General features: G+C 39.9%; 1 protein-coding gene across 2 annotated transcripts in view; it reads right to left on the bottom strand.

Annotated features, from left to right (window-relative positions):
* Positions 1-24261, bottom strand: part of LOC125892933 (ankyrin repeat and IBR domain-containing protein 1-like) — a 38722-nt gene that overhangs the window by 6282 nt on the left and 8179 nt on the right. For both annotated transcript variants that reach the window (XM_049583288.1, XM_049583289.1), the window contains exons 6-18: positions 21676-21884; positions 17851-17939; positions 17570-17714; positions 16215-16381; positions 14668-14756; positions 12861-12991; positions 8613-8747; positions 7155-7241; positions 6687-6753; positions 5136-5281; positions 4468-4646; positions 4236-4287; positions 75-186 (exon numbers count right to left, since the gene is read on the bottom strand). In XM_049583288.1, coding sequence (XP_049439245.1) covers positions 75-186; positions 4236-4287; positions 4468-4646; positions 5136-5281; positions 6687-6753; positions 7155-7241; positions 8613-8747; positions 12861-12991; positions 14668-14756; positions 16215-16381; positions 17570-17714; positions 17851-17939; positions 21676-21884 — 1608 coding nt within the window. The remainder of the gene's footprint in view (positions 1-74; positions 187-4235; positions 4288-4467; positions 4647-5135; positions 5282-6686; positions 6754-7154; positions 7242-8612; positions 8748-12860; positions 12992-14667; positions 14757-16214; positions 16382-17569; positions 17715-17850; positions 17940-21675; positions 21885-24261) is intronic.

The raw sequence follows: 24261 nt of genomic DNA, 5'->3' as shown, positions 1-24261 counted from the left end.
CACATATGAGACTAAGTCCAACACTAAGAACAAAGAGCCCCCTCAGGGAGAGTCCTGTATGTCCACTGCAATACCTAAAATGCTGTCGCTGGAGTCATCAGGGTCAGGTGTGTTGCTACGGAGACTGGACATGTCGCCTCGCCTCCGCTGCCTATGTCTCCGCCTGTACTGGAACTCTGCGTACTCCTTAAAAGAACAGAAATAAAAACATTTAAAAAGCACATATCACCAATTAACACTAAGTCTACATTCCTCTCTGTTGCTTGATTTCAATGAATGCTCTAATGCTGCAGTCATGATGTCTCTAATTCTCATCATCAACATATTGCTCTCTGAACAGATAATGTAGCCATGTATTGCTGATCTGGAGAAACAGCACATTTTCATTGATTCATATCAATCAAGGAATTGTTAGAAACATTTAATAGGTGAACTGGTAACTTTGATTCAAGTGTTGGAGCAGTTTGTTTCAAATGTGGCCTGAGTGCTCTGTTCCAGGAAGAATCAGCACTGAGAGATCATTCAGACCCTTTCATCTCCGAACCAAGCCTTCAATCGTCAGGCTCCATTCTAGACTGAATCCAAGCAGAGCACACACTCACTCACTGGAAGGAAAGTGGAGATCAAGCATCATCAGGATTCAGATGTTTGAAAAATACTACGTTTGTATGTCTGACTAATCTCAAAAGCAACCAGAATACCTCATCAAAAGTGACCGTGATGTGATAAAAAAGTAAATAAATTAAGCATTCATTTACTGGCAAGTTTTAAAAACACTACACTGAATGAATTCAAAAATATGTATTTCAGGTAATGGGTATGAAGTAAAAGGATACCCCACATTTAACAAGCCTAGAGGCAGTCTTACAATACAGCTTGTTTTCTCCACTGGAGGTAGTAAGACTATGTAGTAAATCTTTTACTATTATGACAAACAACAAAACTCTAATTTAATATTTCTGGCACGTTATCACTCTGGGGAGTTTATGTGATGTAGAATCAATTAACACAGACTGTGTTTCACACAGCGTGTCTAAATGAAATTACAAAAAAAAAAAACACTACAGTAATGGTGTGTGCGCATATGCACGCATTTCTAATTATAGGATATCTATGGATATCTGCGTGCGTGTGATGGTTCCTTGTGTTAATTTAACAGTGCTGATAACTGACTGATATGCATCAAGAGACTGAGATCCAACGATATGAAGGTGTCAGAAGATGAATAATATGAGGCAGCCTAATTAAGACAGGAAATATCTAATACAGGAAGTACATACCTACTTTAGGCATAAACTATAGTCTTTCCACTGAAACGACACAGTTAAAGCATCTGTAGTCACAGTTTAACTTCAAACTCAACTGTAGTTATTTTGGAAATAATATTTCTACAAAGCAGGAATTAAAGTGTTGGGGTTCTGCTTCGGTCTGATGGTACTTGTAGTGGTCAATTGCAAACTGAATGTGAATTTCAATGCCACTGCTAACCTAGAGATTGTGAGCTAGTGAGAAATGCTACTGTGTTTACTCTATTCTCTGGTTGTAGACCAACATGAAAGGGTTCCACACACTGAATCTGCACATCTGCATATCATTATCTCCGGAAATAATCAACTCCATTTTCCATTCACTCATATCACGTCTCACACATTTGCAAAAGTCACTGAGTCACATTCATATTATCAGAAGCCTGTCACCCAAACACTGTCTTTCATGTTTCTGCTGCTCTAAAAATAGCCCACTATGAAGTGATCTGCAGGCATTGTAAGAAGCGTGGAGCGGACCATCTGTAGCTGTGCCTGTGAGGCAGAGTCATCAGGCTTTGATTATTACTATGGTGTTCCCATTAACTACTGCAGCTGAGAGACAGAGGCTCTTAATTAGGGGACAAAAATAAAAAACTGTTTTTATTTATTCATTTTTTGACTGGCTTGGTGCTCAGCATCTGGTGGAAACATTTACTGTGAACTTCCTCATAGATACACGTGCCCAAAATAATGTGTTGACAACAATTTGTTTGTTGTAATCCTGTAGGTGCAGAGTGGGTGGAGGTGAGATGAGCATCTCAGTTTTAGATTGATAATTGGTTCTTTTGAAGATAAGTCACATCTTTGTAGTGTGCACCTCACTTAATTAAATCTTTTCTTGTGGCTGGTAAACTTAGGCAGTTGTGTGTGCTTCTGTTGGCTTGTATTCTACGTTTATCTGAGAAATTAATAATGGTATAGCACCGCAGTTAATGCAGTAAACAAATAAATACATATTAAGGTATGACAGAGATGATAGTAGGCAAATGAGACAGACCAACTGTGTAGCAAAACATAAACTTTCTTTCACTTCTTGCGTGGAACAGCAGAGAGAGAGAAGTGATGTCAAAATCCTCTGTTTCAAAAAGCTGAAAGCTATTTCACTTTTCAGACCAGTGACCAGTGTGAGAGCAGATAAACTGTAACACCATGTCTTGAGGCTTAGTATTCTTACAATCTACAGACAACAGAGGATCTGCCTGGATAACGGTACCTTGTCAAAATACTTTATATTTTATGAGGAGAATGCTAAATGAAAAAAACATAGGAACTCATTTCAGACATCCTCTGCATCTGTGAGTCTTCTGTCAGACAGGAAATAGTAAAAATCGAAGGGTCTTGGATCAGATAACGAAAATATTTGTCCAGCAGTGACTGTGTACTCAGTAAAGCTAGAGTAAACAAAAGCTTTACAAAGTGTTACCTATGCCTCGCTGCGTGGTGCTGAGTAAGCAGAGGATAAGGAGTTCCAAAATTCATTTATCAAACTGACAGACAAGACTGATCTTGTCATTTGTTTTCCTGTCAATAGGGAAATGCTCACTTTATGCTGTTTAAAGGTTTGCACAATAACCTTAGAGGCTCAGATTTGATGTAAGATTTGCATATTTGTGTTGTGTTTCATGGAGCCTGAGGAGAGCTGTTGAGCTGAGTGAATGTGTTCCAGGTGAAAAGCTTGCATGCTTAAAAACTGTCACGGTGTAAAAACTAAACAATAAAAGAAACTTAAAATAGTAACTGCAGTGTATTGTCTTATGCAGTGCTACTGAGTGCATGCATCACACTGTAAAAAAAAAAAAAAAAAAAAAGTAGGCCGGTCAACAATCAAACCATTATATAGTCGACAGTTTTATGACTCTAAAAGTTAACTACAAATGCCTGTTACTAATGTGCAATGATCGGGAGCAACCTGCTTAGGTGTTTGCCAGAGAACTGCGCTTTTTAATCATTCCAACTGGGTGCACAGGGGAACACTGAACCATCTGGCTTGCTCCAGTGTGTTAAATAACATGGTGATCTTTGGGTCACCATGGTTTGTCAGTACTGCAGCCAAAGTCGAAAAGATTTAGATATACATACTGACTTTATAATTTTCTTTTTTGAAAAAAAGGTCAAATGTAGGGTAGGGTTGCATCATTTAGTGCCATAAGAATCACAATTTAAGTTTCTGCAATCAATTAAACCTGATTAGGAGTGACATTAACAGAAGTGCCTGAATTACTGCATCAAATTAAGTGCTCCCTATTCACAGATAAGTGGTCCAGCCAATCACAGGTATAGGTTTCACACTGATTAATCACTTTCAGCCTCACACATGGGTATGCTACTGACAGCTGCAAGTATAAAGTAAGTGCATCTTCTGTAGAGATTAATCCATTTATGTAGATCTTTTTGGAAACTTTTTAGTTTCTCAAAATTCATGGAGGATCATGATGAATGATCCTGATCTAAAAGCAGCGTGCAGTAAAACAGTTATTATTATTTTAAGAGCCACACCTGATCTGTTTAGATATTTCATAAGAAATTTAAAGGTCCAGTGTGAAGGACTTAGGAGCATATATTGGCAGAATTTATACATATTATCAATTTATATGTTTTCATTAGTGTATAATCACCTGAAACTAAGAATCATTGTGTTTTCATGACCTTAGAGTGAGATGTTTATATCTATGTACAAAGCAGGTCCTCTTACATGGAGCCTGCCATGTTGTTTCTACAGTATCCCAGAATGGACAAACCTAGATGATAGATGTCACTAAATCCTACACACTAGACATTTGAGATCCCAAATATATAAATATGTACTTGAGTCAAAATGTTATCTTTAAGGCTGTAGTATACAGCATCAACAGACATGCAAATTTTGTTCAAACAGCACAGTTGACATTTTAACTAATAAGCAAAACTAATGAAGACTTGTTCTGTTACCTCAGGTGATGCAAAGCCTAAATATTCCCAGTCCCACGTTCCGCCAGCAAAACTGCAAGTGAGAGAGACAGATAAGATTTTGTCAGTACAAGATTGTGATAAATTGCTTTCATTTTAGAGCTAATTAGTCACTTTCAAATCATTTCAAACTACAGTTCTGTTATATTACAGCAGTGTTTTTATCATAAAAATTAGACTGACACTGGAAGTGAGCTGCATGTCTGTGTCTTACCTGCGCCTGGGGGCCTCAGGAGAGTCATTGGGGGCCACTCCCCTGGCGACTGAGGCCAGGAACTCTTGCCTCTTCTGCTGTACCAGACACGCTGCACGGATGATCTTGTGGCGCGGCGTCCGCAGATAAGGCCGGTTGACCTTTTGTGCCAGGTCCTCAGTCACCATCTCCAAGTCCGTCTGAGGACAGAAAGAGAGCTGGCTGGGAGACTTTTTTTTAGGAAACTCACTGAGTGAGCGAGAAATTGCAGTGTATGGATAGTTTTCAAGTTCAACTTTGTCTAATAAAATAGTGTGAATGTTCAAGGACAAAGTGACTTTAGAGGTAGCCCTACAAACGAACTACTGTGAATGTATCTTTAAAAAACATTATGATTTTTACAAGCCTTTAAGAGACTGAGATCTCAGTGGGAGACTTACCTATTCATTTTACAGTATTTAAAAAAACACAATATAAAAGATAGCAGGTAAGTACATTTCTTGTCTATAACAGACATTATAAATTATATAACACTAGATCTTTAACTAAAAGCTGAGATGCGCAGGTATAACTGGGGCAGATTGTGAAGATCAGGAGGTAGAAAGCTTTAGTCCCGCATCTCTAATGGCCCATATAAAACTGACTGCTGTGAACATTTGTCTTTTTTTCTGAGTAAGTAGGACTGAAACCTGCATAAGCTCGTAGATCTCTTTCTTTGTGCTTTTGGGCTCCAGAAAGAACCCATAAGGATAAGAGCACTTCAGGATGCGGCGAGTCTTTAGTAGTTCTAGGACTGCATCTTCAATGAATGTAGTGTCAGGTGGGCCTCCTTCCCCTGGGAAAAAGAAGGAGAGAGACGGGTAACAAAAATAAGTATCTTCTTTGCTTTTGTAAAATGTATCTCTTATTCCAGCCTTAATTACCTACACAGCTAAACAGATCAGTATAAAATGATGAGACATCCTGAAATAAAGCAAATGGCAGAACAGCTATATTCTATTAAATGTACTGTACATATTGTTGTTCTATATTGAGGGATTTGCTTGATGGCAGGGGAGAGCCAGCATTTAGACCTCCGGTAAACTGAACTCAAAATCTCTTTTGAATACAAAAACAAACAAGCAAAAGTCACTGACTATGTTTACATGCACAAAATATTTCCGCTGTTTTTTTTGCCCTTTTTTACCCCAATATTCATACTGAGCTCTTACATAATGAAGATGAATATTCCAGTTAAATTCCTGTTTACATTCAGCCGCGCACACTCCGATTATCGTGCCTTAACATGTCATTTATCATGTCAATATATGGAAAAGTGGAACGGCTGGAGCCGCTTCTGTCGTTTTGCTTTTCTGGGTCAAAACAGGATTTTCTCAAAGTTTTCCACAGCTGGTGCAAACACAGCTTCTCTCTTTCATTCCTTTAACCACCTTTATGAAAAGGTCGTCATTAGGAAATTGAGCACATAAAAAAACCTGTTGATATCCAAGTCTTTCATAATGTTTAAAGGTAGGCTTGTTTCTCCTTCTGACCAGAAATGTGGGTTTTTCTTTCAAGCTTACATCTCTACCCCAGCCTTGCAAACCACTGGCTGGTTGGTTTGTGTACAACACACAGAGCTGACTACTATAACAGGCAAGAGGCTGTGTGTCGCAAACTGCAGTAACACCCCCGCCTGAGAAGCATATTTCCAATGTGGTATACATGTCCAAAGAATGCTCCTAAAACCCGACTAATAGTGGCATATCCCGCATGTCTTAATCCAGTAAAAAGAGTTAATTGTGGCTGGTTGTTATTTTGGAGAATAAAACCTGTCTGCAACTGTATTGTGCAGGATAAATTGTGCAAACTTTCAGCTGAGCCAGACTCATAAATACTGAGTTATGACCATGTCTATTTCTCTGTCAGCTGGCAGACTTATGTGAGCAACACTGCGGCAATCAGAATCTACTGAAGTGTTGTGTATAAGAACAAAACTTGGCTATGCGCAACAGGTTGTAATTGCCTGAACTGACGGGGGTTTAAAGGACTCTAGACAAAGCTTATTCACAAAGCGTAGCTAACTTAGACATGCCTGCTGAATAATAACTCTACCCACTATTGTTAATTCATTCTTAAAACACCTTTGTGTCTTTTCTCCCTCCTGCCTACTTCCAAGAGCTCAATATCAGAGGACTAGATTAAGATGTGTCTAAATGCGTAATAAAGATTGACACTGTTATGGCAGACTGCACACTCACTTCCACTCAGGGCTCGACTGAGCTGCTCCATCTTCTCTTTGGCTGTTTTTAACAGGCGTTGCTCCAGCTATTGTGAGGAAGACAGAAGCTGTTAGGTTTTATTGTTGAGTAAAAATGTCTTGCGAACACCGCCCAACCAAAGCAATGAAGAGAATGCCAGGATATGAGGCTGAATAACACAACAAAAGGTGGGAACAGCTGACTTTTTTAATCAAGGCATTGTAATGTCTCATTATTGCAGCCACAACAATCACTGAAAAAGTAGAACAGTCTCCAGTAATATTGTAGATACTGTACAGAATACAGACACAGCATTCTTTTATCATTTTACAGTATATTGCATTAGAGAGTATGCCCGCCTATGAGGACTTATGTCCGTTTTACACAAGATGACAAGTTCCCACTGCATGCCTGTTAGTACACTATGCAAAGCAGACATCATTGGAAGGCAAAGCCAGGCCTGTTTACCTGATAGCTGTGCTCATGGTTCTTGAAGCGTGTGTAGTAGTGCATAAAACGGTCGAGTTCCTGAAAGCTCTTGTGCTTCTTCTCTGCCTGCAAAACCGTGATGAGACACCAGTCACAGTCAATAAACTCCTGAGCATGTTGTTCCCCCCTCACAGAGGAAAGTGTTGGTACTCCGGTCGAGAGCAGTCAAAGTAAGTGAGCAGTGCCACAGGTGAAATCAGTGCCTGTGATTGGGAGGAATGCTAGTGAAGACTGAGAATGAACTTCTTTTCACCTTTGATGAAGGTGGGTGGAATTGATTGTGGATGGCTCCATGGTCAAGAGTCTAGACAAAGACTGTTTGTGTGTGTGTGTGTGTGTGTGTGTGTGTGTGTGTATTGTTATATGTGTGTTTTCCGTCTTACTTATGGACGCTCCATGGACTCAAGTGCTTTCCTGTTAGAGTGTATAAGCGTATAAGCACACAAACACAAGCACCGTTCTTGGATGCGTGCACATGTGTGTATGTTTTTGCATCTTTAGATGTGAAAGTTAAAGATGAGAAAGTGTGTATTAAGGTTAGGCTGATTCATTGTCAACAGCAAAGACATGATCGCCCGTGTTGATACTTTTGCCAACTTTAAGTAGCTTTTTATTTATTGTGCGTCAAGGAAATGTGTGCTTATCGATTGAATAAAAAATCCTAATCAGTGTGCTGTAGTAATCCATTATTTCTTAATGTTTTTAAAGGAGAACTCCACTAATTTTGCACGTCAAAGTCTGTTTATAGGTCTTAGGTAGTACTACTTAATACATGAACAAAGTTGTATAAACGCTGTTGTAGCTCCAGAGAGAGCTGCATGATGTCAGCATCATCTGGGATGGACCACTACAAGTTTGAAAATGAGGCTACATTACTAACTTTAACTTAACACACCCAAATCTGCAACCAAACTGTTAGTGGTCAAGTTGCATTGTGGGTAATGTAAGTGCCAACTCTGGTTCTGCTGCATCGTTGTTGTTTTTTAACTGTCCAATATGAGTCAGATGATGTTATGAAAGTGTGATGCTAAATCAGTGGAGTACTCTTTAAACATTTCTAACTAAAACCTAGTATAAAACATCCAAAGCTCTGCTTCCTTGGGCGTGTTTCCTGTAGGCCAGTACCTGTGCACATGATAACAGGGGGCTCCCCCAGTACTAGCTGCCGCCACTCAACTCTGTCTTGTCATATACCTCTGTGAAGTCAAATTTAGGAAAGGGGACAGTTAAGTGGGCTGACACCCATGATGAATGTGATGTCAATCAACTTGAGCCTTCCCAATGAGATGTGTAGGTAAGCTGTGGTAGTGCGCTGCAACTATGAGGGAGCCTCCCCTCCGCCTGATTAAATAGGGTGTCAGTGATCTAACTCAACACTAAACAGGACGATATGAAAATAAGTGTCCAATTCTAATGTGTATATGTGTGTGTATATACCTCTTCAGTCATCTCCTTCGACTGCTCCTCCACCTGCTGGATGACCTCGTACCGAGTGCAACGATAGTAGCCTCCTGTTGATGAGCTGTGCTTTTTCCACTCCTCCAGACAGATCCAGCAGAAGTCATACTTACACTACGGGGAGAGAATGCAAATAATAGACCTAAGTCTACTATAGTCTGCCATCACATCACAAACTGGATAGCTAGATACTAATGCTAGTCTAGCTGTACTGGGGAAATCTGCATCTCATGAATTGCCATCAGAGAAAACATGTCACTGTTAAGCAATAACTAAAATCACCCCTCACTACACACAAATAGTTGGTTTATGTTTGTTTTCACTTGATTAATCCCCCCTAAAGTAAAACGACTGACAACACTTCACAACTCAGCTGACGTGGTGCAACGCCTAATATCATCAAGTATGGACCTATGAGAATAGGAAAGCTCAAAATATTTCTTAACATCAGCAAGTCTTATTGAAAGTCTGTTTGTGTATCCTTCTAACTGCTCTCAAAATCAGAATACTGATTGAGGGTGAAGGATATTGTTTAGAGTCCTTAAATCTAGGACTCAAGATCTACTTTCTTCTCTCTGTGTCATCTTTATCTCAATCTTCTTCCCATCTATTTTTTGCCTATTACAAATGACAGAGTCTAATAGACAGGCCTGCTGCCACTAGAAGGCACTCAGACTACATTTGAGATCAGTGAGTCCCACTGGGTATTGTAGAACAACAAAACACTGCAGCCACTCCAATCCGCATCCTATTTGGGTGTAAGTGATTTCTCTCTCTCTTTCCATGCCACAAGTACTTCTGTAGGTGACAAGTTAGCCAGAGCAACACGAGAACCTAAAGGCTGAGACCTCTGTTGTCCTGGAAACACCATGCTTACATGACACTTCAGAAAAATCAATACTAAATAAAAATGTGTGACGGTGAAGAAATGAAGGATGGAAAGACACAAAAAGACAGCGTAAGAAATGGTGAGACTCGAGATTTTTAAAAAAAGAGCGTGCAGTCAGATCGGAGGGAAGGAAACGGCAGTGAAAAGACAAAGAAATGTTCCTTTGCAAAACTGAGTCCCGTGTTTCCAAGCAACAGGCATAAAGCCATTTCTTACCAGGTAATAACAGGTCAAGAGGCTGAGCCCTTGGTGGCCTCTCAGCTTGTGAAAGCTGCTCCAATCCTCCTAAACTAATCTCCATCTCTAGTCAGCCTCTTTAACCAGGATGGAGACAGTGAGAGGGCTGTCACAGAGACAAAAGGAGTCTGGGTGTATGACTGCACTGTGCTCCTATCATGGCCTGCCCTCCAGCGACAGTGGTAGTAACAGAGACACAGTTAGGCAACATGACTCTGACGGTGTGATCCAATGCCCACTCTACCATACAATTAAGTATGCCATAAAAACGATTTAGTAGGTCTCAATATGTCAAATGCAGTTTGCCAAAAATACCACAATGTCCTATTGTATCCGGTCTCATTTTGCAGTATGCACGACAGCATGCTTTTCTGGCTATTCTGACCCACAATTCTCTGCACAGTTGAAGAGACGTCACAGTGACTGAGCCGCAGACAGATGACAGCTCACTGACAGCTGACAGAAGCTGCAATGACTATAATCAGTCCATCAATCATTCGCAAACAATCTACAATGTATGCAGTTATAACCTAAAAGTTAAAACTACATACATTGCGGAGAAACAACGGCAGAGCTCTCCAAGTTTACCTTTGCCTCTGGCGGGCTCGGCAAATGGAATTTTGTTGTATCTCCAAGGTAACGTTAAGTGATAATGTTAAGATCTGGTGCGTTTCGAATTGCATTCTTTTTCCTTTCACTTCAACTTTGCCGCTACAGACTGTGACAGATATAGGAGCAGGTCAAGTAGAATGTCCCAGTTGTATGCATACTCCATGCAACAGTAAATACTTTGTAAGTGCAGCTGCAGTACATGTTGAAAGTAAATAGAAAACATGTCTTTTTTTTTCCTCCATCACCTCTGCGTCACTCTCTCTTGTCCATCAAAGTAAGACATAAGCTGCTGAATAACTACAAGACTTCCCAGGTGTTTGATGGATTGTTTGCAAGCATGACAGTATCATAAGCCACCAAATAATCTTTTACAGTGATTGCAAAACTCGGCTGATAGCAGTTTAAATGCGATCACTCATTTTCACCTTCACAATTGCATTGCAACACTACTGCTACAGTTACTGTCACTAGAACAAAATAGCTTCTTACATTCTCAAGTTGAGAGAATAATGTTATCGGCAATTTAACACAAAAACTGTTTTATACTCAATTATTTAACCACATAAATCACAAGAGCAAAGTGTAAATTATATCCCGACAGACTGCTGTAGAAATGACACACAGACACTGAGAAATCTTGTGTAATGAGCAAAGAATTGCCCAAAAGCAAATAAGTAAGAACAAATTGTCTTGTGAGATATTTAAAAGTTAAATAAGGCGTATCATCACAAGAATCCAAAATAGTGCTACAACACAACAAAACCTGCCCTACAGGGAGACATTTAATTAGCCACTATATTAGATCTTTTGTTTCCATAAGGCTCCTGACTTTAAAAGGAGCATCTTTTCACCCTGTTTCCCAGTGAACCATCTGTGTGCTTCGAAAATGATTTGTGTGCAGTTACAGAGCCTTCATGTTAAACCAATTTCCCTTGTGATGCTCCCACCTAAACCTCTGTTAAAGCCTTGGAAAACCTTAATTAGGTTTCCGCTGAGGGCATTATTAGGGCGAGGCGCTGATTTAAAACCAGCATGCTCAAATCAAGTCCCCACTAACTTTTTATCCTGACACAAGAGGTATGTTGTCAGTCCTATTCACCTCCCTCATTTGGTCAACTTCCCACTTTTCAGACATTGTAAGACACTACTTGCATCATGTAGCCTGGGGGAGTGGAAACCAACATCCATTAAGTCCAAAAGAGATACAATAATAACAAATACATGGTACATACCATAACATAAATGAGACTAATGAGAAAGTCTATCTATCTATCTATCTATCTATCTATCTATCTATTTATCTACCTATCCATCCATGGGCACACACACTGAGCAGCAGAACGACAGAAACCCTTCATTAAGCCATTAAGAAACAGGGCGCTCTATTTCTTAAAACTACAGCACTCTCATTTCATTGTTGTCCATTGTTTTCCCAACCTACTTAAGATGGAGCTGCGTTCCAATGGCAACTGTGCACTCCCTGAACCAGTGCAGGAGCTAAAAGTTTGCTTTTAATCGTCTTTGCAGCAGCTGCATCTAAATTATCAATCTGATCAGCTCTGATTAGCTTTGATCAACACTGATTGATCCAACGTCAAACTGATCAACTGATCAAAATCTTCACTCTGTGAATTAGACTCACCAAACTACCCCTGAGGAAAAATGAAAAGTCATAAAGAGCTCCGCCTGCACTGCATTCTTGGCCTGCAAAACCTCCGAATTCAGGGGGGGGGACCACAAAGTGATCACAAAAGGACTTTCCCCTGGTCTGGTTAAAAAAAAAACATCGGCATATGCGTGAAGTACCAGCCGATCTCGTCCTCTAAAAAGCAGAGGATATAAAGGTAAAGCAGGAAGGCAGGCGAGAGGGTTGTTTTTCACACTGTTTCCAAAATATAAACCGTTATAGAAATAATGTGAACCTTGACTCCATTGTATCGGTGTGAGATCTTGCAATTGGTGTGGTTTTCCACACTGTAAACAACATAAAGCAAATGTCATGTAGATCATGATGAAGTGCGCTGCGGTACACAACATTACTAATGTGAAAGCTGAGCAGCAGGGGAGTGGAGAGGGATGGCAATCGTACTTGGGTATGGCACGAATCAATAGTATCTAATATGAAAACACTCTAAAGGTCTAAGGCTCCACTAGAGGCCCCTACATGCTGCAGTGTTTGCTGCAAAGCTCTAAACTAACAGTGAACCAAGCCCTAAAGCCAACAGCTTAACTGTGTCTGAAATTCTGCCCAAATGTTTTCTAACTCAAATTTTTATGCCTATTTTTTTAGTTTAAATGTAAGCATCAGCAAATTGTGTCCAATACACTGCAACCCTTGTGAATTGTTCATTCAGGTGGTTCTCCTAGTTAGACAACAACCATTACCAGCTGAAAAATACTAGCCAGTAAAGCCTCTGAGATGAAAGAGACACCTAATTATAAAATGCAATAGTAAGACAGTCATGTGAAACTCCCCCAGTCTAACCTACCTTAGCACACTGCATGTGGTTGCAGCCCTCGTTTTTCTGTATTGGTGACTTGCAGTTGGCGCAGGGTTTGGAGTTAGAGAGCAACCACAGGCAGTTGGCTGCATCCTCGTAAGCTTCGCTCACACCAGCCACTTCAATAAGAGGGAGGGTGGGGGGGGGGTAAACAGAACAAATAAAGGCATAATGAGACAGAATGAGAATGACTATTACCACAGCGTCTAAACAGACCGCTGCACTGAGTGGGAAATTGTCCTGCCTGACTAATGTGTATTGCTTATATATTTTGCTAACATCTCCCAAGATGCTCATGCACCCCCCCCACACACACACGCATACGCACACCACCCCAAACACACACAAACAGAATAATTGGCTATTATCAAAGTACCTCTGATGTGCTGTTTGAAATGCCAAGATAAAACAGAATCTGGGGAAATCGAAGGGGAAGATAGTTCCAAAGCAAAATAATTGCTTTTATCTTTCGACTGTCACATCAAGGAAGTGGCACTTTGGAGCAACTTGGGCCATCTTAAATCATCTATGAGATTGCCCACAGTCCAATTACTGCTTCTAAACTTTGCGTACTCTCAGTGAGTGGGTTGTTCATTTTAATTAATAATTTATCATCAACATGGTGGATTTTAATTGGCTTAGCGCTAAACTGTTTCTAATTACTGTGGTTGAGTTCCAGGCAATTTAGCTCCAAATCAATCACTTGACTGCAACCCAAAAAATCTGGGCAAGTAGGGGGACTGGCAAACAAACTACATTTCTTTGTTATAACAATTTTATCACCAGGTGGCTTAAAGGAACAGATCATCCCAATATCAAAAATACATATTTGTCCTTTTACCTGTAGGGCTATTTATCACTTTAGACTGTTTGGGTGTGAGTTGCAGAGTGTTGGAGATGTCTGCCCTCTCTCCAATATAATGAAACTAGATGACACTCGGCTTGTGGTGCTCAAAGCACCCTAAAAATACATTTGAAAAACTCAACAATGTCTCTTTCCAGAAATCATGACCTGGTTACTCAAGATAATCCACACACCTTGTTGTGAGCAGTTTCATATAGGAACTATTTTCTTTTTACCAAACTACACCCGCCAACCATATCACGAAGCATGCATCTACTGCTAGCTCATCGAACACCACCAAGCTAATTTGTGTTATATCTCAACCGAGGAGAACACAATTCGTGTTTACATCTCATTCTGTCACAAGCACAAGCCTCTCATCCATGAGTAGATGCACGCTTCCTTCTGCACGGCGATACGGTTTGCTGGTGTAACTTGGTAGCAAGAAAATAGTTCCTACATGAAACTGCTCACAAAAAGGTCTTTGGATTATCTTGAGTGGTCGGGTCATGATTTCTGGAAAGACACACTGTTGTTGAGTTTTTCAAAAGTACTGTATCGACGCTTTGAGCACCACAAGCCAAGTGCCATCTAGTTCCATTATGTTTAAGAGGAGGAAGGCATTTCTACGGTCGATAACTCCAACACTCAGCAACTCACACCAAAGCATTCTACATTGATAAATAGCACTACGGGTAAAGGGAAAAATATGTATTTTTGATTTGAGGGTGAACTGTTCCCTTAACATAATTCTACTGGTGTACCGACCAAGTAAGGTGATGCTCGAATAGATAAGATAAAAACATCTTAGATTTGAAATTATGTCTGTTTAAAACCGCATTAAAATGGGTAGGTTTAAAGTAAGAAGGTTTGCAGTTTGAAATTCAGCTGTAACTTCATGTCTCATACATACCCAAAAACTAAAATATGTAAATCTATGTCAATACTCACATTCCTCAGGTCTCATCTCATTGACTTTCTGAAGCCACAACTTCCATGTCTCACAGTCGCAGGGCTCATGAGCCTCGCCTTGACACTCCCTGGAATATACACAGACAGATGAGGTTGATGCAGAAAGTTGAAATGACTGATTCAGAGCTCACATTCTGTCCCTGGACTATACGTGAAATTAAGACAAATGATGAACACAGCAATCACATAGTGCAGTCACAGACACTGTCAAAACCGTCAGCCATCATCAATTGACCATATCTGCCTTTCAACCAAATGCCTTCCTTATGTCAAGGGAACTATTAAAGTCAGACATGTGTTACATCCAGTTCCATTACCAAATGTCATGTCAACTGCACTCTTGAGTAAAAGTGACAAGTGAACCTAACGGCCACATTCAGGAACCATATAGTGAGGTGAGGTGCAGTGAGGTGAAGGTGGGCAGCATTAGTTGGGGTGGAGGTCATGATATGACAGCGCAGGAACTGAGAGGGCATTCTGCGGGGCTCTGGAAGTATGAATACAGAGGACAGACGGTGAAGAATAACAGCAACAGGGTCCATCTGCCCTGGAGGTTGGTGCTAACACATGCAGGGAGATAACACAAGTACTTACAAATATGTGTACACAGAAAATGCAAACAAACATAATGATGGAATTCAGCATTTACAGGCAAGGGCTCTGCATTTTCGCTACGTGCATAAGGGAATATAAAGCATTAAACATTAGTCTTACTGATTCATGTTTTCTAGTTTGTTTACCTAAAACAGATAAAATTCTTTTTTTGCCACCAATCTGCACACGTATTCCATGATGGCAAAATGGTTAAACATCTTAAAAGATGTGTGCATTCATCAAAAGTTACAGGAATAGTTCAACATTTTGTGAAATACACATATCAATCTCATGTCTGTGCAATAAGTACAAAGGTCAAGTTGGAAGGACTTAAGCCTGGCTTAGCATAAAGACTGGTATTAGCCTGATTATGAGTCTTACCTGGATCTTACAAGGAAATCTTTGCCCTCATGCACTGCGATTTCCTAAACTGCTGTTTGGCAAACTCCAGGCAGGCTGTCATATGTCTTTTACTCTGTAGGGGTATCCATCTAGCCACTCTATCATTAAGAAATGATCGATGGAGTGTTTTTTTTAGAGAGATGGTTCCCAACAGAGCATCCGAGCTCTCTGTTGGAGAGGCCGCTGTTTTCTTGGCTGTCTCTTTGAAAAAGGCCAATCTTTCCTAGTTACTGGTTTTGACTGGACACCCTAACTCTCAGATGACTCTTGTTGATTTCAAAGTCTATGAAAGTTTAGTTTAGGAACTTTGTATAATTTTGAAATAAAAACGACTCTAAACATGTTTCCAATTTGTCATTTTGGTGAAGTGTTTGTAATTACTTATAATAAAAAGTCCCACATAAACCTACACAGATATAAACAAACACTTCTAATGTTACTCATGCTTTTCAGTAAGTAGTAGTATAACACACACATAACAACAGAAAAGTTCACATTTTCATATATTAGGGATGGTACTGATTACTGACCAGCAGAAGAGGTGGCCTTTGCCACAATCTACAGCTGGAGCCCGAAGGAGAGGAAAGCTAAGAGAGTCTGAGGTGGAGGTCCCAGGGCCCTGGGTGTTCAGTCTCACTGCCCTTTCACAACCTGCCTCAGGACACCAGCGGATTGCTGGATTGTTCTCTACAAATGCCTGTCAACAGAAGAAACAAAGAACATTTAATGTGCTTTAGCCACAACATTATCTGTTACAGGTTTGAAAGTTTCTGCAAGAGAAGATTAGTAAAACAATGATTTTCTAGTAAGTTCGAATTTACTTTTCATACATTAAGTTGATCAAAACATGTTGACTTCTGTTGCAATAACCCCATAAACTCTGTATGTTTTGCTTTTTGAGTCCAGACCACCAGTCAGCCATCTCTAACAGGTCCTAAGTGCTGCTTATTTTGTAATTCAATCTTGACGCAAAAATGGGCCGATTCTGATGACAGTGCCTGTGCAGCTTGAATGACAAAATGGCATGCTGATGTTTCTATGACAACTCAAAAAAGTGGCTGGTCATTTATTTGAGATTTGTGCCTCTTACAGATTTAAAAAAAAAAAAAAAAAAAAAAAGAAGTGGGAAATAAGCACTCATGTTGAAGTGAAGTTTGTCGTAGAAACTGGAAATTTGGTAACAGCAAAAAAATCCCATTTCCACGTAAGGACCACTTCAGTTGTTTTATTCCATTTGACTAAACTACACTGCCTTTCAAGTCCAAGAATATCTCTCATTAGCCCCTTTCATACAGTCTGTTCAAGGTGGGAACGTTGCGTTGTTATTCTGCCTCATCTTTCTGCATTAAACATACATACATGAAATGGGAGAAGGCCACTGTTCTGCTGTTAAGCTAGCAGCGTATGTAGTAACACAGCCGAATCAATGTCTGTGTAAAACTGGGGAGCTGGCACACTAGATACCAACGTTGTTGTGTTACATGTCTCACATCTTTTGCTTCCAGAACACCAGCATGCTTTCTAAAATCACACACTGGGGAGGCATTTTGTGGGCATCGTTTGGGTCAGTGAAGGGATGCATCTATTGTGAAATTCTGGGCTAATACCAATGTTTAAATAACAATTTGGCCGATAGCTGATACAGATAGGTCTACCTTTTAGCAGTATTGCTGAATATCTTTTAACGATACAAAGGGCTATCCTCTCTGACCTTCCATGTCACTGGCGTCTATATTCAGTGTAGTCTTTATTCTACAGTGAAACTGAACTGCAGGAGTCATGTGTTTATTTCTGAAGGTGACAGCATCATTTAAATATATATGTATAAGGCTCACAGTTAAATGACATCGGTTTACTGCACGTCTCTGTTTTGTCATCTCATTACCTTGATGTCAAACTGGAGGTAGCGCCTGTCCATCTCTCTTGACACCACACTCTCAATGACCTCAACAGGCACAAGCTGGTAGCAGTCAAAGGCGGGGCAGAAGATGTTATGGGCTTCACCCTCTTGGATCTTTAGATTTAGAAACCTGAGGGAGGATAGTTGCACTGCAGACATCAATGAGGTATACACGAAAAAAAAAAAAATTAAGATAAGAGTTAAGAAATTAGGTAGACCCTGAGCCAATGCGCAGAATCCGCAGGCCATACCAAAATACTACTTACCCTTCCCAGCATGCGCGACAGAACTCATGGCCACAGGACATGTCAACAGGTTCCTCGAAGACCGAAATGGAAGACATGCAGATACCACACTGTGACACAAAAAAAAAATACTGTCTTAAGGCCAAAGTACACATAGTTTCAAGTCAGTCTCGATAAACAAACTCTGCCATAAAAGATCATTTCCCGAGTAATTCTGTAAACTCTGTGGTGCATTTTCAAAAGGCCCTCCAGTACAATTCACCCTTTGAATGAAAATGCACATGGCTTTTCGAGAAAGACACTGACAGGTTTTTGCTTGAAATTCAACAATTTTGAGAACAGGCTGACTGGGTCATGTTTTCAAAATGTGGCAGTGGGTGGCCTTATTTTAATATTCAATGCGATGACCAGACCAGGAGAACGAGGCCTTAAATAAGCCAATATGTTATGTGTCAACAACACACAGAAGTAGCTCTTTATTTGTGAAAAACACTGTGCCAAAGGCCAGGCCAGGCCAATATAATGATGACTTCTCATCAGCATGAGGCTCACAAATTACTCTTCTGTCATCAGACGTATTTTCTCACATTCACAAAGACTTGAGACAGAAACAGGAACAAAAGCACACAGTCACACACACAGGCCTTGTTACAGTGAAAGACTGACCCCAACAAAAGACATAAAGGAGGCAGTGTACTTCAACAATGTAAGTATTGATTTGTGAAAGAGCAGAATGTGATATAATCAACTGTAACCTTTAAACGGGCCCTTGAGTAGACCCGGTCGATTGGCACAGTGCAGTTCGAGGCACAGAGCCACGACAAAAGATACTGTCAGCCAAACGCAACCTATAATTTCTCATAAAGTAATGGCTAAATCAAGGCTGTCAGCTTCAGCTATCATCTATCAACAGTTTAGTTCACATACCGAAACACTCTGGATTGAAACAGCCGTCAAAGGACTAATCATCATTCATCCAGAAAGATTATGTCCTCTAACACTAAAGTTTTCAGAGACTGGCAAAAACCTGTCTGATTTTCCCCACAGGTAGCAATGTCATTTAAAAAGCTTAAAAGTCCCTCACCACCAAAGTCAGGGGTAAATAAAAACATTATAAAAACACAAAGGATTTATTGAAAGGATCAGCTCTCCATCATTATGCCACTTATATGCTTACAGATGAGTTACAACATACGTGGATAATGTTTTTTGCCCACATTTAGCATGTTAAAAAGCTTAAAATATTGTTTTCCACACTGAAATCTAAATGTGCTCAATTTTGCAAGTTATTACCCAGTTTAGTTACAGAAAATAAACTGACAATTAAGTGGAAATTTTAACAAATATTCTTAGGCCAAGCACCAATGAGCAGACAGGAAAACCAACCTTGCCTGTCTATGCTCCTAACCTCTCCTAGGACTGCCTGATTATTATCAAACACACTTAATACCTTCATTGGCAGTCTTCTATAGCAAGTGGTCAAACAAGACAAATTGCCAGCTGCATAAAGGACATCTCACATTACCTGGCATAATTTCCATCTTGACAACTGCACACAAAGACAACTGCTGAGAAAAATGTCAAGCTTGTTCGATAATTATCAGGAAACCCCAGACAAGGTCGGGATAATGGAAGGGTAATTAAACAGTGGGTGTGCTGACCCTCTCGCAGCAGTGGGTCAATAAGGCTAGATAATGCTCTAAAATACACCTTACACGAGGTTTGACAGTACACTTGCATGTCTATGGGCTCTGACACACCAGGTCAACGGTCAACGCCGGGTCATCAGTGAGCGCCATGAGGCAATGCAACAGTTGCCCTTCATTGCCACTAGTTCTTTGATGCCGGTTTGGTGTTTCTGGGCCTTTACGTTGTACGGACACTAAACAAACACTTTCCCAAAAGGCAACAGGTCACAACAGGCTGTAAAACTGTAAAGGATCTCTTACGCTATGAAATTGAAAACATCAAAATGCACATCTGGGTGATGCCATCAAATGTGTGTTAGCATATTGGATGTGTTTCCATTCACATCCCCCCCAACAGTGGAGCAACGACTGTTTCTCCATTTCTAGTGAAGCTAACCAGGAACTTGCAGGTGTGGTCTTCCGGCTCTGGTGTTTCATTTCTGCTCGCCATAGTGTGACAGACTCACATGCAAATCCCACTTGCTGTGCTAACCTCAGCATATGTTACTAATGAAAGTTACTAAAACTAAAAGTTTTCAGACAGGACTCGCATTCACGAATTGTGTATTTGTGTGCACCAAACCGTGACCCCCGTACCCTGATGATTTGTACGAATACACCATTTATACGAACTATCACAGCCCTACTGTGATAGCATCTACAGGTCTATACGTGTCCTATGTGTTTGAAACAGAAGCAGAAGGTTGCTGTGGGATGTTCTTACTACCTTCTTTTATTGTCCCACTCATTGGCCTATGGACAGTTGAATTTTGTACACTAATAACATTTTTCAGAAGGTATTTTAATATTCTTTCATGCTCAGAGCTTACACCATAATTAACAAACCACTTGCTCTCCTAGGAGCAGGGGAAGTCCTGCTTGTGTTTATGTTTGTCGGGGAGACTACTGGCATGAATACTAATGATTGCTAGCAATACAGTGCTGGAAAATAATGCAACATTATGCAGAGAGACAGGTGTGGCAGTGAAAATTTAAGGAATTCAGCAGAAACACTTCAGGAAATCTGTGGCACCGTAGGGATTCCATTTAAATAAGCATTGGTGTACAGTTTTTATGGGTACACTGCCAGTTACTATTAGTCTGTGCACTTCCACGCTAGTTTTATCCTTTGCTACTGCAGGAGCTTGGCCAGGAAAACATGCTGCTCCCTGGGGCTGCTCGTCTTGTGGTTTAATTTCAACTGATGACTCTGCACTGATAAGTACATTTAAACGATAAACTTCCCAAAATATACAGAAAGAAATGGAAAGAAATACACAAGGCAAGACAATCCATTTTTATGCATATACCATTAGGTTTCAAAGTTATACATTTAGGCTATAGCCCCTTAAGTAAAAGGTACTGGTTGCTGGCATCAGGGGAAAAGGCCTTGACCAGAATATGGGTGATGCATGTTGGTCCTACTGCAAATGACTGAATAGATGTAACAAAGGAGGTTTACATGATGAAAAAGGTTACTTTCGCTTTGCAACTAAAGATGGACATTTCCATACAACTCTGGGAAAAAATGGGTGCAATATATCTCCCTCTGAGACCTGACTTTGTTGAAATAACTACTTGATGGAACATGCTCAATGTTTTTCTTTTACCTCTGCTGTGTTCTTATATGTCCAGATATTTCATTGTAACGTGCAATTTTGTGAAGCCAAACTGCTACAAACATTTTATTTATTTTATTTTATTGTATTTTAGCCTTTATCTCTACCTCTCTGGTTGTATATAGTTTTGTTATGGCTCCTTTTTCACAGCCGTCCTTTGTAATAGAAAGAAATAGAATATAAGTCAATCTAAATGAAAATGAGGGTGAGAGGCTTTATTTATGATCCAAGATTCTTTCTTCTTACTTTTTTCTTTTTTTGTTTAGTTTGTTTTCTTTCTCTCTCCCTCACTGCTTATTCATTTGCATTGACAAAGAATGTGTCAACACTGCATTTCAAAAATAAAACGAAAATGTAAAATAAATAAATGATAAACTCCACTATAATGATGTTCTTATCTATATGTACCATATCTGCAACTGCCATTCAAAGTTTTTTTTAACTTTTTAACCTCAAATATATGAAAACAAAAAGAAGGGAGTTTGAAGGCAGCTGTGAAACATCTTTTTGGTGAGAGGGAACTCGCAGGCGTGTCTCACCAGAGAGGACTCCTCGTCAGCAGGCATGAGGCTTATTTGGTCTGGGGAGGTGATGGAGGAGCGGGTGGTGCGTGGTGTCCGGGGTGAGGGCAGGGTGTCCCAGGCATTATAGCCACTTGGAGGCGGGTTGTGCATCTGGACCCCTGAGCGCTGGCAGCATTCCTCCGCATTGCTCATCCAGGCCTCTAGGAGCTTCTCTCTGTCCCAATCTGATGCACAAAAAAGAAAAGACATAATTAAGAAAGAGAAATGCAAGCACATAAAACCAAACGGAGAAGAATAATCAAAGTAAATGAGAAACATAATAGTTTTGTTATGAGCACATGACAATGAGGCATGAAGAAAAAGTTTGGGATGACAGTCAAAATAATTAAGCTGAGAGAGGGGGAGAGGGAAATTACTACATCAATGTAGTAAAAGGCCAGTGCTTATAAAAAAGTTTGAATGGCCAGTTGAGTTGTCCTTTTAAAAGAAACAAAAGTACCCAACGGCAATTAATTTTAACGACAGCACATACTTTTTTTTAAACTATGTGATAAACAAACAGACCAGTCCCAGTTACACAAAGCAGCTCTAATTTAGAACCACAGAGGTGATGACAAGAGCATGAAAAACCAAAGCACAGTGTATTTTGCGATCATATTCTATAAATCCTCATGAATGAAGGCATGGATAATCATGAAAGACAAGACCTGCAAGAATTCCCATTCATCCTGATGAAACAAGACTTGTTCTCATCTAAATTCTCCCTTCATTCACACAAAGTGTATTCACATAAAAACATTTTTTTTTCAGTCCATCCAGTCTTATGTTTGTAAGAAGCAGTAAGCACAGTGCTGAATCCACCAAAGCCCACACAAATCCCACTCCAGTGGCAACACTACCACCTAAGCCTTTCAAACAGCCAACAACATAGACCTGCTGCCATCTGGTTTTCTGTTTTAGAATAGCTGTTCAATCTCACATTAGCTTGGGAACAGGTTGGAGAGCTTTTCAGTATAAATATTGAATGACTTGTGGACTGTTCCTGTGTCCAAATATTCTCTGATGGAAAAGTTCCCCTCCTAAAATAAGGAACACGACCCGGTCAACTGTGCAATTAGGCCATTATCAGCCTCGAGACACGTTTCAGCACCAATCAAATGCCTCTGACTCTAAATGGCCTCGTTTAGATAATGAATATTGCAACAATTTCCCCCATCTCCATTCAATTAAAACTCATCAATGAGTATGACTCTATCTTGCAGCTTTTGGCCATTTAAAGGAGTTTGAAATTAAAGTCTTCACATTTAGTGTTAAATATCAAAAATGAGCTGGGAAATACAAATTGTCAGGAGGACAGACAGATGGACAGGCTGGCAGCTCAGCAGGAAAACACCAAGAATTGTGATAAGAAAACTAAAAAAAAAAAAAGAGAATAATGAGGAAAAGCTAGGAAGTGTGGAAATGTGTTAAAGTTCTTACAAGAAAGTGATGATAAATAAGAAATCAAAAATCGTTCTCCTGGAGATTAACAGAAATCCTGAAATGTTTCATCCCTACTTAACAGACAGGATTCCCATGATAGAGGTGAATAAATATAGCAAGAATCTAGGGTCACTCTCCCCTCTAAGCTCCCAAAAGTATGTCTAATATGTAGCACACACAGCTCAACAGCCAGACACTGAGCCAACTGAATTAGGGAAGGGGGTATTTAAAGACTGAAAATCAACCCCGAACTGTGACACATTTTTTGAAGTCCCCTACTAGCATAATCTCAGCCAAGTTAAATTAAGTGGGGTAATGCTTTTCAAAAGGCTTCAGATCAAATAAGTTTGTTTTAGACATTTGAAGTTCCTCATATGCATTATCTTAGCTAGGTTAAGTGAAGCTAGTACAAGAATTGGTGGCTCAAGGCTACAAATCAAATCCAAACCGTGACACTGTTGCTCAGTACTTGGCCAAGCGAAGAGCATCAGTGAAGTAATTCAGAGAAAGAGACTGATATCTGTGGGCATTAAGAATGTGGCAAAATCAAATTAATACACTCCCCAGATAAAAGGGCTTTCACTGATTTAGCCCATTAGTAACATATGTCTCTTGGATGCATATGTCATTAGGCACTTGATATTGACTGAACAGAATCATGTGTACTGTATTGCATTGCACTTGACCTTAACTGTGTGGACGTGTGCATAATGTCTGTCCATGAATGTGTTACACATGTTTGACTTGGCATTAACCTTAAGCTACCATTACTTCACACACCAGTAGATTTAATAAGGCAACTAAAATTTTACACTCTAGACTCTAATCTCATACTTGATATTCCTGCTGGCATTAAATCCACACTGCAAAGACAAACCATCTGCTTTAAAGCAAACCATTAATATATGTTATTGCTTTGCTTTACTAACATTTTACTTTTACTCTGTCATTACTTAACAACCTCAATGTCAGCATGCCATTGTTTATTTGTAATAAACAGAAATTATGCTACCTATTAAGGGTTTGTTTGGAAATGTACATTAACAAGTATATATAATTGCAGTGATATATGATGTAGCTCAAGCAAGGAGTAGTTAGTAGCAGGAACAGAATGGAAGA

The sequence above is a fragment of the Epinephelus fuscoguttatus genome, linkage group LG8, assembly GCF_011397635.1.
Source record: "Epinephelus fuscoguttatus linkage group LG8, E.fuscoguttatus.final_Chr_v1".
Classification (NCBI taxonomy): domain Eukaryota; kingdom Metazoa; phylum Chordata; class Actinopteri; order Perciformes; family Serranidae; genus Epinephelus; species Epinephelus fuscoguttatus.
This window is presented reverse-complemented; position numbering and strand designations above follow the sequence as displayed.